This window comes from Hemibagrus wyckioides, linkage group LG10 (assembly GCF_019097595.1).
Source record: "Hemibagrus wyckioides isolate EC202008001 linkage group LG10, SWU_Hwy_1.0, whole genome shotgun sequence".
NCBI classification, from domain to species: Eukaryota; Metazoa; Chordata; class Actinopteri; order Siluriformes; family Bagridae; genus Hemibagrus; species Hemibagrus wyckioides.
In genome coordinates, this window is record NC_080719.1 from 22,000,679 (window position 1) to 22,018,576 (window position 17,898).

The 17,898-nt window shown below is 39.3% G+C and overlaps 1 protein-coding gene across 2 annotated transcripts; it reads left to right on the forward strand.

Annotated features, from left to right (window-relative positions):
- The first annotated feature begins 4,423 nt into the window (after window positions 1-4,423).
- Window positions 4,424-12,536, forward strand: LOC131360240 (nuclear factor interleukin-3-regulated protein-like). Of its 2 annotated transcripts, none has more exons than XM_058400478.1 (2): window positions 4,424-4,662; window positions 10,613-12,536. In XM_058400478.1, exon 2 carries the CDS (start codon window positions 10,725-10,727, stop codon window positions 11,511-11,513), a length of 789 nt encoding a protein of 262 aa, XP_058256461.1. In that variant the 5' UTR covers window positions 4,424-4,662; window positions 10,613-10,724; the 3' UTR covers window positions 11,514-12,536. The 2 variants fall into 2 exon arrangements, with proteins under 2 accessions (XP_058256461.1, XP_058256462.1); XM_058400479.1 differs by lacking the exon at window positions 4,424-4,662 and adding an exon at window positions 6,961-7,127.
- The last annotated feature ends 5,362 nt before the right edge of the window (window positions 12,537-17,898 follow it).

Consider the following 17,898-nt stretch of genomic DNA (forward strand, 5'->3'; position numbering starts at 1 on the left):
AGACTGCATGGCATCATTAATACTAAAGGGGGCAATACACAATATTAAGAACTAAAGCTATGCAAACTTCTAAACAGTGATTATTTCCTCATTTTCTTTATTGCCATTTTTCGTTTGATGATTGTGCCATTCTGTTATACCTTACATATGAACTTGAGTCCTGTAAATAAAATAAAATGAATTTGTTTTGCCTTCTCACTCATGTTTTTTTTTTAAAAATGGCAGTAGATAATAAATATGAAGTACCCAGTGAGTAGTGTAAATAGTTGTAGTAGTGCAGTGTGAGAGCATTATTACCTGTCACACACAGGTGAACTGTTGTACAATGTTATTTCAAATGGTATGAATGATCTCCTGTAACATTCTCTGTGACAACGAATCTGAATAAGTCGTTTGGCGAATGAGCTCCGCTGACTCTGTAGTGTGTTGCAGAGTGGGTGAGACAGATTGTCCATGATGGAGAGCAGTTCAGTGACTTCCTCTTCCTTACTGACTCAAACGTCTCCAGTTCGTGTCCAATGATAGATCCAGCCTTGCGAATTAGCTTGTTAATCCTGCTGGCTTCCCTAGCACTGATGCTGCCCCCAGCAGACCACAACACAGTAAATGGCACTCACCACCAAACACTGGACCAAGATACAAGTTACTTGGATAATAAATGAAATTAAGTGGTATTAATCTCATGATAACATAATAATATTTATTTCTAATGAGCTTTTTTAATAAACGCAAATATGTGTCTAGAATTTTGTGGCTACTGGATCTGCATTTTGTGAAAAGTGGAATTTAGTTTTTTAAAAACTCAATGAACAACACATCAACAGTGAATGTGTTTGTCCCAGACTTGTAGTTTTCATCAGGTTCAAGTTTATGCTCCTTGGTGTGTTTTTAAGTCCATGGATGTGTGTGTGCCTCGCAAGCTCTGTCAAGTATGTTCTCACAAACTCTCTCTTGCTGGTTACAGGAGTCACTGAAAACACAAACAGCCACAAATAAGTAGACAAGTCTTCAGATCATCTGAAGACAGTCTTCAGATGCCGCTGCCAATTTCTACTATAGCTGATTATGTCATATAAGATTATGAATATGTCATATAAGTAAGAAGTGGCATATGCATGTGCAGGTGGAGTATACTGTGCATGAGATGATGAAGCTGATCCCGAGCCAGAAGAGGACACAAATGTGTTCTTCTGCAACTGGATGAGCTCTGATGAGTTGGTTTTATGAGTTCAAATAAGTTCTGTTGCATAGAGGCACTGCTTCCAGAAACCACAATGGACTACCACCATTTACCACTCACTCTCACTTGGTCTAAGGCATGCCTCAATGTCTCCTCCCTGATGCGGAGCTGATCCAGTCCTGTCTTTCCCAGTGTCAGGTTTTGATGGATGATGGTCTGGTTACATGCTGAGTCAACCGAGGTCTGATCAGTGTTCCTGCTTCCATTGGGGATGGGCGGGAAGACAGACACCTGGACCAGTGGACAAAGCCTCCAGTGACAGTTTTATTCTTCAGTTGACCATGTTTTGAACTATTCAGGGCCTTGCCGTGTGTTTGGCTTTAATTGTGTTTGTTTCTTGGACAAAATTTCCACTGCCCAGTCAACCAGATTCATTAGTGTTATCTGCAGTTTCAGTGGATGCTTCAGAAAGTGGTATAGGAAATCATCATGGAAATCCCCAAAAGTTACACTGTCTGCTTTCTATTCTGGCTGAAAGCACCTGTTTTTCAGAAACCTGTAAGCTTTTAGCAATCAAGGTACCATTAGAAGGAAGGAGGCACTGGCTGGGGTAGCGCCCATTTGCTGGGAAATAACGGACAAGCACACAATGAGCCCACACCTTGTAAGTCATGCAAGACCAATTATTCTAACAGGCCCAAACATCATTTACATTTACAACAATTGACAAACTCTCTTATCAAGAGCAACTTAGATTTATCTCATTTTTACAACTAAGCAGTTGAGTGTCAGGGACCCAGTAGTGGCAGCTTGTTGGTTATGTAGTCCAATGCCTTATTGCTACCACTGACCATTATAGACCACTGAGCTACCACTGACCATTACTTACCTCAGATTTGGCACAACTCTAATCCTGGGTAGCCTAAGAAATCGAGAATTGATTTTACATCAGTATGGTGCTAAACATTAAAAAAACCTGTTTTGAACATATTGAGGATCAAATATTGGCTGAACATGTTCAATTAATTGTCAGATAGAACTTTATATATACATGCTGTTATTGCCCTCCATAAACAGTTTTGCTGTTGGATTATTCTCACAACATAAATATCTTGTCCATATTCACACATCCACCACTAAGAGTAGCTCTACAAATAGAGATTAGATTAAAAACCATGGAAGGTTTCTTTAACTAGCGCAGGTGTTTAGCCACATTTTTTAAAAAGTAGGACAAACAGTATAGTCAGTGAGTCATAACAATCATAACAACAACAAACCAGCACAAAAATTTCCTGCTACAGTTAGGCTCCTGATGGCTGCATCCACCGCATTTCATGCATATAGTGCATGTAGTGGGGAGGTGACAGCAAAATTGTTTAACCTACACCCACCTGTACCCAAGCAATTCTTCTTGCATTTTTCTGTCATTGAGATGAAAATAAACTTAAATACACTTTGGAGTGAATTCTAATATGACCAATACTGTGTGAAAGAGCACTTTCAGATCTTCTTACATAACCAATGTTTACACATCAGCCATGACACAAAAGAAGGAATGGTTGCTTCTCACCAATCTGGGAAGGGTTATGAGGCCATCTCCAGACAATTTAAAATTCAGCATTCTATAGTGCAAAGGATTGTTTACAAATGAAGAGCCTTCAAGACTTTCAGAAGTGGGTGTCAATCCCACAAAGTCAGTCCATGTTCAGTCCATGTAATGCTCAGAGATATAAGGAAAAACTCAGCGTTCGTTCTGGAACAATAACAAGAGCTGCACCAGGTAACCTTCACAACAGCACAATCAGAAAAAACTGAGCAATTATGACTTTTATTTTTGCAATATGGCACCTGAACAACTTACGTTCTGGAACAATATAATTTACTGATGACACCAAGGCTGGAGATGTCTGATCATCATGCACAATGCCAAAAAAGGTTTAGTGACTTTATATAGCATCCATAATTCAAACTTCAATAACAGGATTTGGAGAAATCTCCAAACTCAATTTATGTAAGTTAGGCGAAGAGTCTGGGATTCTAAGTATCATTGTTGTTGTTTTTTAAACTCTTGTTTGGCTATTTTGACAGAGATTATCATTAATTATAAACATGTGCACATGATTTGAACTATATTTGTACTAACTTTGGGCTTGTTTTGTACAATAGTACACCTTGGGTATGTATACATCAAAATGATTTCCATATTAGTCATAAAAAAGTTGTATTTAAGAAAAAAAATAGCTAGAGCATGTCATTTTTTAGGGTCAACGTCCTGTTTAATGCTGACCGCATCTTCTTATATGAAGTCACAGAATGAGGTCATGTTATTTCTATCAAGCAGTTTTACTGAAAGTCTTTAGCACCATGAGTTTTGTTAAGCCAAAAAAAAAAGTTGAACAGCCCCAATTCACCTGATGTCCCAGTATCCCATAGCAACACCTCTGAGCCGGACATAGTGACAGTGTGACACAGAGTAAGTTGTGGGTTAGTTTGGTTTTCTAATATAATTTTTATAAATAATTAGATATACAAAAACAATTTGAGGTCATTCTAACACCACTACTGATCTTTTTCTTTGCTACATCTACACTTACTTCATACAAGTGTGTGCATGAGACTTGAGTGTGCATTATTGAGTTACCTGTGCCATTTAATTAAAGAATATAGCAGCCTTAATGGTGTCATTTTTGTCTGTAGAGGGCGTACTATCCATGCAGAGGTGCAATGTCCTTTTTTTGCTTTTTAGTTTTTTTTTTGGCCACAATGTATAAGTCTGAAACTGGTCTTACAAATCAAGCAACTATGCATCATTTATACAATTTGGCCCATATTTGCATTTTCTAACATGGTGCATATTACAGTACAGTTACAAGCTCACCCATCCAATGAGAAAAGATCGGAAATTGACACAAAATATGGCCCAAATCATTTCACTTCGCTTATCAAGCTAATCATGACTAAAAAAATTGCAAAAAATCTTTTAAAAAGTTCTGCAGAAAGAAAAAGAGACTTATTTGTCATTAGTGAACTTTATTTCAATGGAATATTATATAAACTATATTTAATGAGGAAAGTTACCATGAACCATGGCACCTTTACCCTCCTTTTGTGGCCACACACTCTCACTCACACTATCACTCACACTCTCTCATACACACACACAAACACACACACACACACACTAAGGTACAGACATTTGAGCTGATTGTACAGGAGAAGTTGAGTGATGAAAGGGCTTGTGGGTAGCATTAATATCACGTAAGATGCAGACAGGCAGATACATAGTGCTCATAGCAACAATAAAGCCAAAGAAGCCACATGCTAGTAAGCACATCACCCGATTAACACTCTCTGTCAGGAGCAACACACAGTTCACAGTTTGTTAAGAGGGTGCAGGGGCAGCGAAAAGTGTCATTCGTTGGCTGAAGAACATTCACTTTAATATCAACGTTTTGAACACAGTGAGCTTTTGTACGCAAAAGGTAAGAGTCTGTTTTTTTTTATTTTGCAGTCTTATAGTAACACATTATATAAAAAAAAAATTAACCCACATCCAAATAATAATATGATTGTTATGTATTATAATTAAAAAATAATAATAATAATAATAACTGGTTTACTGGGTGAATGAGGCTTTGTAGTGGTTTTGTGTCTATTCTCTAGAACAAGAAATTCAGATACGATTAGTGCTAACGTTTTTCATTTCTTTTTTTACTTGATCTTCTGTTCTTTTCATTATGAAATGTGTTAAAAAAATGATTGTATTTAGAGAAAGCCAATGAAACATAATGTTTCTGATTTGTTTAACTGTTTTCAAATACTTTTGCATATTAAATCTGTATCTGCTTATAAGGTATTTAAAGCTGTGATAAATTACACCCTCAACTCCTTCTTTTGCTACTCACACAGATATCTATTGATCGACCAGCGATAGTAAAAATAACAGTTAAGATGCAGAAAATCAAAAACTGAGATCTAAAACTTGATAATATTTTTCACCCTGTGCAGTGCATCAGAATTAATAATCGAAAGCAAGCCTTAACCTCCATCTCACACACACACACACACACACAAACACACACACACAAAATTACACAGCAAAAGTAATCTCACAATATTGTCCACAAACTGATAATCAATCTCCAACACATCCACTACTGAAAAGGAAAAATAACACTTTCTAGCTTTTTTTCTGTCACTATATCTGCAGTTTCTGTTCAAACCTCTTTATCGTAATAGTAGAACATGCTGCTACAACAGAAATGGTATGTGTTAAAAAAAAAAAGAAGAAGAGGAAGAAGAAGCTGGTGCATCTGTCAGGAAATTATCATCCTTTAATCCACATTCAAATCAAATGAACTTCAATAAATAAAATCAATATTGCGGTAATAAAGAGTATTATTCACATATAACGTTTGTGCCTTATTGCAAAGAATATGACATATGACCGATAATAACAATAACAACAATAATAATAATAATAATAATAATAATGTTTATTTAAGTGCATAATAAACAGATTTGTCATTTCAGCTCTCTTATAGCTCCTCATGGCTGTAGATGAAGGACAGAAAAGTGAAAGAGTTGAGCAAAACCAAGCTCTTTTGAAGCTGTGTGGTACAGAGTTAATGGCAGCATAGGTTTATTTTTGGCAGTTCAGCATGTGAGATCTTCATCTATACTTCTCCATGCAACTGCTTGTCATTTTTAGGCCTTTCGCTTAAGCAGGAGTATAATAGACCACAATTTTATTTGGGAAAAAAAAACAAAAAACTTTGACGATATCAAAAAATATCGAAAAAATATCATGTCGTGTTTTTTTTTTCTTTTCACTGTTGTAACCATCAGGCCATGCGGCATTCTAAGCGCCTTAACACAATTAGAAAGTGTGTGAGCATTATGCTGATTTGTTGATGGATTTATGGTACGTTTTTGTTGCTGGTGAGATTGCTGTTGCATTTGGTAATGATATTGTTAAAGTGTCTAAAACTGAAGAGAGATATACAATTCACATCTCTGTATGTGCAGTACCATAAATGCAGAGGCATGCAAAAGCATGACATCATGGAAATGTGTGAAAAGTGTGAATATTTATCAACTAGAGACTCTTTGTTGCAATAACCAAGCTGATGCTTCTGCAAAAAAAAAAAAAAATCTGCTACCAAAAAAACTAAAAGAAATTATTGATTTTGAAACCGCTGCATTATACTGGTTAAAGAAAATAAATGTTATATTACTTTTTATTGAATATAATATATTTTCCATGTGTGGTTAAACGTTGCTCACGTAGAAAATGAGAGAATGATCTTTTGTTGTGGAATGACCTTATGTGCAGTCTTACATGCAAGGAGCCTGATATGAATGTAAAAATAAATAAATAAACAAACAAATAAATAAATAAATAAATAAACAAACAAACAAACAAACAAACACTGTCTAATAAAGATCTCTGATTAAAAAGGCATGGCCTCACATCCTGTTAAGCAGCTCAGTCTTGCGAGACTTTATCGGAAGAATTGTTATATAACAATGAGAACAGATTTTTTAGTACATTGATTGTTTACTGAAACAGTAAATCAAGAACGTAAAAACGTCATTTCAATAGTGAATACTAACCATTTTTTTTGGTTTCATAACTACGAACCTCTCCCCCCTCCTCAGTTGTACTGCTAAATAAAGTGACTCATTTCGTGTGTAAGTGACACATGGGGGGGGGGGGGGTTGAATTTTACTGTGGTTTTCAAGGCCCACTTAAAAAGGAAATAAAGCTAGCACATTTGTTCACAGAGACTTTTGTTAATTACAGTAAGTTTTACTGACAGCATCAGATAGTATGCATTTTGTAGTGGTAAAGTTGTTTGAAGTTACTCAATTTTACATCATTAAAACCAAAAACGACCCACATCCAGAGAGCCACAACGCTTCCTATTTCTATCGCAGCTGACTGGTAAGTGAACTGGCAGTTAGTCAACAGCTTGACTAGGAAATGTAATGGTAGTAATGATGCATATGGGCAAAGTTGCAACATTTAGTTCGTGGCATTCGCATTACACTGATTATGGTGTCGCAGTGTTGTAACATTGTGTATTATTTTATTTTGGTGGACTCTGTGTTTTGTATTATGGCTTAAAATGCTATAGGGTAGTAATCAAATATGAATACATTGAATTGAACAGTTGTGATGTGTTCTAAATAAATACTTATACAGATCCTCACACTAGGGATTTGAATGACTGATTGATTGACTGATTGATTGATTGATTGATTGATTGATCGATCGATTTTATCTATCTATCTATCTATCTATCTATCTATCTATCTATCTATCTATCTATCTATCTATCTATCTATCTATCTATCTTTTATAACAAAGCTTGCCAGAAAGCCTTACGCTTTAAAAAAAAAAAAGTTTTAATTAATGTGTAACTCAGTGAACGAGTTGCGGAAGCTCAGAGGTTGGTTGCCAGATAAAAATCCTACTTCAGCTACAACTGAAAATACCACGAACCCTTCAGTCTGTTCACAAGTTTTACAAGTTTATCAGTAGTTACTCATTTCTGATTTGCATTACCTATCTCCAATAGATATCTGGATATTACAGACACAACCTTTTATAAAACACATAACTAGTTCATTAACATCATGTGAGGTTATATGTGTTGCATTGTTTGGGTTAACCTTGATTTAAATGCCACTTTAATGACATTTCTGTACAAACAAATAAACTTCTTATTTTACGTTGCTGCTCCATGTAGCTCACACAGACCGAGCAACTGTGCCTAGAGCTTGGTTATTTAATTATATAACCATTCCTCATGTAAATTGTCTCAGAAAATCATTGAGTAGATGATTTTTCGGATCCCTCTGAAAGGTAACAAACCTAAAAACCTAATTAAATCCCGTAAACAGTTATTAGATTGGTTATAATAAAAAGTTTCTAATTTGGTGAAATACACTAAAGCTTAAAAACATTTTGCAAAAGACAATTTGTTGTTATGTTTGTTTAGTGGTGTCCAGTATTTCAAGGGCAGTGTTATAGGGTTAACATTAAATAAAAAACAAAGCAAAAAATCTCATTTCGGGTAAAGACCACTTTCCTGAATATGAAAACAAATGTGAATATATTGAGTACTAAACAGATACAGATGCAGATAATATCATTATGTTCCACCCATAAAACATATTAATTGGGTATCAAAACAAAATGCAAACAAAAATTAATACAAATACAGACACATACTCGTTTTATTAATTTCTTTATTGCTTTTGCGGGTTTTTCTTAAGAATTTGGCAAGAATTTTATTTCTTCTTGTTGTATCCACAAGAAGAAATAAAATAAGTTTACATGGCGCTTGAAGGGCACAAGATTGAAGCTTGTGTGAAAGGTTGCCAGGTTTCAGCAAAAAAAGACTCAAAAACCACAAAAAAGACTTGAAACTATATTTATCTCAGTCTTTGAAAATATGATTTTCTTTATTTTCCTCCAAAAATAATCATTCAATTCACTATCTAAAAAAGAACCTGGGGGTGTTTTTTTTTTTAAATACACATATTCTAGCGTTCTTCCTTCTCAGAAAATCATACAGGCATTAGGAAATGCTTTTTAAAGTAACTCATTTCACACTTCAGCATCAACACATCCCAGCTGCCAGCATTCAGATCTTTCTGGAATGTACCATGTAAATCTGATCAAATGGTACATCATGAGGTCTCAGTTGTTTTCAACAATAAACCATAGAATTGGTAAAGGCATTGTTTGAAACCACGTTTTCCCAATCTCAGTATTTAAATCTTTTTATTTTTTCAGTGATTTACACTCCATTCATTTATGTAGACATTATCAGCACTTTATGAGACCTTCCCCAGTTCTCAGTATAATGACTAGTTGTTCTTTGTGTCATTAACATCAAAAGAAAAGGTTGTGTGCAGTAAAATTTACCCTAAAGCTAGATATCAAGCGTTTTCCTGGTAGCTTGATATGTATCTAGCTAGGGTGGTTTAGCTGGAGGTTGGCTATTTTTTCATTGCTAATCATTGGTTAGCTTGAGTTACAATTGCAGCAACTAAGTTCTTGCTTAGATGTTTTAGGTCTGATTCCACTACATCAACAAGTGGAGGCAAGAAAGCTGACAAATTGACTAAATGTAGTTTCTTAGCAATCATGTCTTACCAATGCTTTGGATCCATTTTTTCATTTCTGCATTTCTTCCTCCTCAGATAAATATGAAGTCTTCATGGTTACTACTTCTTTGTGATTTTCTTATGTGACTTATTTTAGTTTAGTTACATGAATCACACCTGGTCATTTTTAAAATAATGCATTTATTTTTAGCACAAATGAGGATTAATGAACAGGTAGACTAGAGACGAGAGGATGCACTCAGTGGCCACTTTAACACAAACACCTGTAAAGCTCATCATTCATGCAATTAACCAATCAGTGAATTAGGAGGCAGCAGTAAATACTTCAAACACAGATCAAGAGCTTCTGTTCATTTTAACATCATACATCAGGTTCCTCTGCTGTTAGTCAGGAACAGAGGCTACAATGAGCTAAAGCTCACCAAAACTTTGGAAAGATAATCTAGTCATCTTTGTTTTGTTTTTTTAATTATCCATTAACAATGAATCTGTGAGCGTATTTTTAAACCCTAGCAAGAAATAAAATATATTTCTCAAGAATATGTCGGTCGGACTGTTTCAAAATTTTAAACTTAAATTGTTTAAGGAAATTTTAATGGCTGGTGTCTGTCTGTCTGTGTAACGTACATATTGCACATCATTATTTGGTTGACAGTGAACTCAGGGGACACAAAACATAGTCTTCACTCAGTTCCAAATTTAGGTGAATGTGCTAATGCAATGGGAAGGAAGTACACCACACTAACTTCCATTTCTCATATGCTATGTGTCTTTCTATAAATCGATATATTTCCTACTGGTCTTCTTTAGGTATGTCTGCGTGATTCAGTGTGAGAGATTAGTGTGTTAGATTATGCTTTGGTTTTGGCAAAGCATTAATGAGGTGCATTATTAATTCTTTCACTGGAAGTTCCTCACAAGGTGTGTGTGCAGTATAAACTAGTCATAAACCATTGTAACATGTATTTACAGAGAAGCTGCAATGCTGTGAGATGTTCAGATGACTTCTCAAACCACAGGGGGGATTTCCTTTTTTTTTTTCATTGTATTTCTTGTTGCTCATGACAGACCATTACGGGAACATGCAGGTTAGACCTAACCTTATGAACCTCAACCTAATGGGTTTTTAGCCCAGCCAAGGCTTGGGCAAACGTGATGGTCTGTAGTCATTTTGAAATGCATCCAAATTTCTGCCTCCATAACATTTGAATCCTGTATCACTGCAAAATCCTTGTATGAGATGCGTATGTTTATGTCATAAAAACAGTATGTTTTGTGTTTTTGTTCTAGGTTTGCAGAGAGAGAAGTTGACTGAGCACCAAGTACCACATACAAATGCACTGACAGAATATTGAGCACTTCTGAAGTACAGGAGTTCTTCCATCTGCTGTTGTTGGGCAGAATGCAATCTGTGTTCTCATGTCCCGGGAGGGACGCTGAAAAAGAGTCCGAGGAGCCATCTCATAGAGCTCTAGGCCTGCGGCGCAAGCGAGAATTTACACCAGAGGAGAAAAAGGATGCCAATTACTGGGAAAAACGTCGCAAGAATAATGAGGCAGCTAAGCGTTCACGAGAGAAACGCAGGGCAAATGACTTCATGCTGGAGACCCGGCTGGTGGCTCTGAGTGAGGAAAACGCAGCTCTACGAGCTGAGATCCTGGCTTTGAACCTTCGATATGGCCTGCTCAGCTCTAGCTGTCCTTACTCATCGCATCAGCGGAGCTTCTTTCAGATGCATTCATACTTTGCTCAAACATCAAACACCTGCCCAGACAGAGAGCTTTGGGAAAGGGATAAAATGACTCAGGAGTCTTCTCAGTGGCCTGGATACCAGCAACCAACTGAGACCATAGCTGGACGTTATGGCTCAAACTTTGTTGCCACACACTCGTTTCCCATCAACAGGGCCTATTCTTACCTTCCAGATGTCCCTAGTTTTGTTCCCTCTACAAGCACACCTATGGTCTTAGCTCCCGTGTTCCCACCACTGTCTGCCTCTTACCCAGAAATCCCAGTGTTAAATCCAGTGGGTCAGAGAACAACAATACACAAGGAGGCTGAGCAGCAGCCTCCGGCCAGTGGTAGCGCTGTGCTACCTCACAAGCTGAGGCTAAAGAATCCAGTATCATCCAAGAAGAAAGAAGACAGAATCTCACCTACATCCCCACTCTCGTTATATGTATCTAGCTAAAGAAAGATGCTTGATATATGCTACATGGTGACATTCCAGTGTAAGAAATGACAGTGTTTAAAATAAAACCCCCACTTGAAAAATGTTTTTTTTTTTTAAATATGAAAGAATAAAATAGAATAAAATATGAATCTTTTCAATAAAAGGGAGCAACGTGTCATGATGGGTATCAATGCTGCTTCAATCGTGGCTTCAGGTTGGTGTCTGTATGGACTTTCCACATAGTGTTATCTGGGTCCTCTCGGTTCTGTCCTAAAACATGTGAAAATGAAGTATGAATGAGTTTGATTAAGTGTGTGATCCTGTGCATTCCAGAGTGTAATCCTGAGCTGCACCTTGGCTCTGGAGCCACTAAAACCCTGACCAGTGAGTGAAATAAATAAATTAATTAATTATATTCAATTTTGAGCATTTTGCTGTGTAAGAGGGTGGTCTGGCATAGGATCAGATAAGATGCTGGGATCATTTCTGATCATTTCTTACATACCACCAGTGAAATGTAAGGTTTTAAACATCACATTAGCAATGTTTTCATTATTATAAACAAGGATTCATAAGTATAAGTGAATTGAGAAATGTTTATTTTACACAATGAGCAATTTGGAACAATCTGTAGTTATCTGTACACTGAAAGGTTTTACCCTCCAAAACGTGCTGGACATGGAGTCACTTTAGGATTGGACAGCAACCCATTAGTAAGATTTACATTTCCTTAATTAAAAAGCTATTTGATATCATTTGGTTTTGTTGCTAGCACTAACAATGATTCAACTGCCTGAACAGGTCCAGAGTTAAAAATTGTTTGACTGATAGTGTAGGATAGTGTAGCTTAAGTTAGGTAGCTTCTAGACATTTTAGACTGAACGCTCATCTGCTGAACTTCAACAAGAAGCGTAGATACTGAACTTTCATCTGTTTGAAACTGAATGAACACACTGGACTTGTTTTAATGTTTATCCAATTAGTTCCTTTGATGTTTTTATTCAAATGGGTGCATATTGCTGGTCTGAAATATATAATAAATGAACAGAAAAAAATAATAAAACTCTTTTTGACTTCTGGTGTTATTTACAGGATTCAGAAATTCAGAAGATAAGATTATATAGAGAGATATCACCATTATGAGATCCAACAAATGTGATATAGATGGTTGTATGCTTTATAATGCATATTTGTCTTATCTTTACTGTTATCAGTCATCTTTTTTACAGGCGTGTCTGTTAGGGCTCTTGCTAGCAGCAATAAAGCAACAGGAATCAACAGGCTGTGTTGTGGTTTAGTAGTGTTAAGAGAGTGGCTACAAGTGAAGTTTCAGTGGCATGAAGAGGTGTGTGTGCGTATGTGTGCATTTGTGCGTGTGTGCATGGTGGGGGTCTTGGGGATGTAGATAGGAGGTGGGGGGGATGGTGTTTCTCAGCATTTATGAGTCACCAGTCACCAAAACAACGCACCGCACATGAACAAAAAAAGCAAACTGCTTCCACTAAACTCAGGCTTCCCTCACTAGATCTTTGATTTATTATGAATGTGTTCTATAACAAGTTCATTGTGATAATAAGTTCGAACATAATGTGCTGCTGCAGAATGCAGAGCCTGATGAGAAGTAGCCTGTTGAAGGTGTGAGCAGAGTTTTATTTAACGATTAAATGTCAAGTGAAATATGAAATCAGCTCTAAAGCGCTGTTTAATAAAATGTAGGAAACAAGTTTGCAGGAACTAAGCAGGAACAAACAAATGGTTTGTTTGTTACTCCTGTGAAGCACAGAGCTACTAGTTCATTATTCACTTAGCACGTCAGGAGGAGTTCACTATTATGCAGAAATTACAGTGTTACATTTTTTTCCCCTGCAGAGCTACTAGTTACAAAACTACTGTATGGTTCATATATAACAAAAACTGCTGAGTGTAGAAAATATATTACTCTTGAGTAATGAAACCTGCTGCCTAACCAACAGAAAAAACCCAGAACCCAGGAACTGAGAACAGGATGAAAAAGCAGGAACACATGCACAGTAAACACATGCTCAGTATATCTTTCGGTATGTGAAAGCACTTCGAGTGTGTGAGTGTGTGAGTGTGAAAGCGTAAAATCAGGTGTGACTGGTAATCATGTGAATGTGAAGGTGGCAGTGCAAAGTCTATGTTGGCCCTGTTTGTAGGTCATGGTGTCATCTGTGAAACTGAGTAATAATAATCTGAATAAACAATTATATTAGCACAATGCTTGCTTTTGTGAAAAAATATATATTTACATATATATAAAATTGTAGCAAGTGGTAATCTCTGTGCAGACCAAACCACAGGTGCGTAGTTCTCACTATCTTACAAAGAACACTAAACCAACCACAGATTAACATAATATTAAAATGTCATGGTGGTATCTTACTGCTAAAACTGTGAAGAGTGTTCTAATCCTAACCTCTCTCTCTCTTTCTCTCTCTCTCTCTCTCTCTCTCTCTCTCTCTCTCACCCATCAGGAGTGTTTTAGTATGTTTTAGCCATCAAACTCTCTACTTGATGCATTTTATACACCGATCAAGCATAACATTATGACCACCTGCCTAATATTGTGTTGGACCCTCTTTTACAGTCAAAACAGCCCTGACCCGTCGAGTCATTAAATCCACTAGATCCTTAAAGGTGTGCTGTGGTATCTAGCACCAAGATGTTAGCAGCACATCCTTTAAAGCCTGTAGATTGCAAGGTGGGGCCTCCATGGATTGGACTTGTTTTTCCAGCACATCCCACAGATGCTGGATTGGATTGAGATCTGGGGAATTTAGAGGCCAAGTCAACATCTCAAACTGGTTGTGCTCATCAAACCATTTCTGAACCATTTTTGCTTTGTGGCACGGTGCATTATCCTGCTGAAAGAGACCACAGCCATCAGGGAATACCGTTTCTATGAAAGGGTGTACATGGTCTGCAACAATGCTTAGGTAGGTGGTACGTGTCAAAGTAATATCCACATGGATGGCAAGACCCAAGGTTTGCCCAAAGGCTGACACTGCCTCCACCGGCTTGCCTTCTTCCCATAGTGCACCCTGGTGCCATGTGTTCCCCAGCTAAGAGATGTACATGCACCTGGCCATTCATGTGATGTAAAAGAAAACATGATTCATGGAGTTACTGCTCCATGAGAAACAAGTGTAGGAGAAGTTCCCAAGGGAACTCAATGCCATGACTGATGCTATGGGAACACTTTGATGAGGAAGTTGTATCTGAAGCTGTGTGTGCACGCACGCCAATTTACTAGCTTAGCAAGTCCATATAAGGGCACCTAGAGCACATCACTCCAGCTTTCTTTGTCTTCAGGAAGTGCTCTGTGTATGTGTGTCGATTGTTTGTCCTGTCTGTCTAGACGAGAACAAGACAGGAGATCTATGGCGTCTAAGAGTTTTAAGAGGTGTATACATCCATGTCTCTGTTTTATCACGGAGGATGACACACAATCTTTGTTTTGTTTGTTTAAGAGAAGAGCATGTCCAGTTGGCTCTCGAGGGAGCCGGCTGCATGCATTGCGGGAGGTTTCCTCTCCGTAAGCTCTGGTCCCACTTGGCTGTATTTTCCAGCTAGGCTTCTGCGCCTCACAGATTAGATCATGGGGTTCGCAGGTTGAGTTGGCGGAAGCAGAACAAGAGACGGGTCCTTCCCTTTCTCTTGTCCTCTCCCCTGACTCTGATATCTCCAGTTTGGTTTCGGGAGCTCACGCTGCAGTTTCTCCCGACCTGGAAGTGGATATTTCATTGTCCACGTCAAGTTCTGAGGAGCTCGACATGGGCGAGGAGGGCAATTCCTCCATCATTCTGCCACTGCAGTCAGTGGCATTCAAGGAGCTTCTTGATGTTTTAACGTGAGATGTCGGCAAAATTAGCCTGAAGAGGAAGTTAAGAAGTTACTCTCAAACTAAATCGCACATCAGGCCTGAGGACTGGTTTGTGACAATAGACCTCAAGATACCTATTTTCATATAGGTATTCTGCCAAAACACAGGAAGTTCCTCAGGTTTGCCTTCGGGGACAAAGCATACCAGTATCATGTTCCTCCTTTTGGTGGTATTCCCTCACTCATCCAGTCCCTCTGGGCCTGGATGCTCTGGTACAGTCCTGGCCGAGGCTGCATCTGTACGCCTTTCCCCCGGTAGCTCTGCTTCTTCTAGTGGTTCCCCGCTGGCCCACTCGAGTTTGGTTTGTGGCCCTTGTCTCCCTCCTAGATCGTGCTCCTTGGGAGATTCCTCTCAGAAAAGATCTCCACTCTCAGGGGGGGGCAATCTTACACCCCTGCCCTGAGATGTGGAAGTTGAGGGGGACCAGTTCCGAGAGGCAGTTCCTAGAGGCAGACCTCTCATCGGAGGTAGTAGAGACTCTGCTGAATGTCAGGGCTCCCTCCACTAGGAAGCTGTATGCTCTGAAGTGGAGGCCACCAGACACCTGTGTAGGAGTTATTGCTCCACTAGACACCAGTGTAGGAGTTACCGCTCCACCAGACACCAGTGTAGGGGTTGCTGCTCCATCAGACGCCAGTGGAGTTACTACTCCACTAGACACCAGTGAAGTTACTGCTCCACCAGACACCACTGTAGGGGTTGCTGCTCCACCAGACACCAGTGTAGGAGGAGTTACTGCTCTTCCAGACACCAGTGTAGGAGGAGTTACTGCTCAACCAGTGACCAGTGTAGGAGTTACTGCTCTTCCAGATACCAGTGTAGGAGGAGTTACTGCTCCATGAGACACCAGTGTAAGAAGTTGCTACTCCACCAGACACCAGTTTAAAAGTTACTGCTCCACCAGACACCAGTGTAGGAGGAGATACTGCTCCACCAGACGCCAGTGTAGGAGAACTTACTACTCTACCAGACGCCAGTGTAGGAGGAGTTACTGCTCCACGAGATGCCAAGGTAGGAGAACTTACTACTCTACCAGACACCAGTGTAGGAGGAGTTACTGCTCCACGAGATGCCAATGTAGGAGAAGTTACTGCTCCACCAGACACCAGTGTAGGAGGAGATACTGCTCCACCAGACACCAGTGTAGGAGGAGTTACTGCTCTTCCAGATACCAGTGTTTGAGGAGTTACTGCTCCACCAGTGACCAGTGTAAGAGTTCCTGTTCCACCAGATACTAGTGTAGGAGGAGTTACTGCTTCACCAGACACAAGTGTAGGGGTTACTGCTCCACCAGACACCAGTGTAGAAGGAGTTACTGCTCCACCAGACACCAGTGTAAGAAGTTACTGCTCCACTAGACACCAGTGTATGACATACTGCTCCAACAAACACCAGTATAGGAGGAGTTACTGCTCTTTCAGACACCAGTGTAGAAGGAGTTACTGCTCCACTAAAGACCAGCGAAGGAGTTGCTTCTCAACCAGATACCAGTTTAGAAGTTACTGCTCTTTCAGACACCAGTGTAGAAGTAGTTACTGCTCCACCAGACACCAGTGTAGAAGTTACTGCTCCACCAACACCAGTGTAAAGGGAGTTACTGCTCCATGAGACACCAGTGTAGGAGGAGTTACTGCTCCACCAGACAGCAGTGTAGAAGTTACTGCTCCACTAGACACCAGGGTAGGATTTATTGCTCCACCAGACACCAGTGTAGAAGAAATTACTGCTCCACCAGACACCAGTGTAGGGGTTGCTGCTCCATCAGACGCCAGTGGGGTAACTACTCCACTAGACACCAGTGAAGTTACTGCTCCACCAGACACCACTGTAGTGTAGGATTACTGGGTTGCTGCTCCACCAGACACCAGTGTAGGAGGAGTTACTGCTCTTCCAGACACCAGTATAGGAGGAGTTACTGCTCAACCAGTGACCAGTGTAGGAGTTACTGCTCTTCCAGATACCAGTGTAGGAGGAGTTACTGCTCCATGAGACACCAGTGTAAGAAGTTGCTACTCCACCAGACACCAGTGTAGGAGGAGTTACTGCTCTTCCAGGTACCAGTGTTTGAGGAGTTACTGCTCCACCAGTGACCAGTGTAAGAGTTCCTGTTCCACCAGATACTAGTGTAGGAGGAGTTACTGCTCCACCAGACACCAGTGTAGAAGGAGTTACTGCTCCACCAGACACCAGTGTAAGAAGTTACTGCTCCACCAGACACCAGTGTAAGAAGTTACTGCTCCACTAGACACCAGTGTATGAGACACTGCTCCAACAAACACCAGTATAGGAGGAGTTACTGCTCTTTCAGACACCAGTGTAGAAGGAGTTACTGCTCCACTAAAGACCAGTGAAGGAGTTGCTTCTCAACCAGACACGAGTGTAGAAGTTACTGCTCCACCAGACACCAGTGTAGGAGGAGTTATTGCTCTTTCAGACACCAGTGTAGAAGTAGTTACTGCTCCACCAGACACCAGTGTAGAAGTTGCTGCTCCACCAACA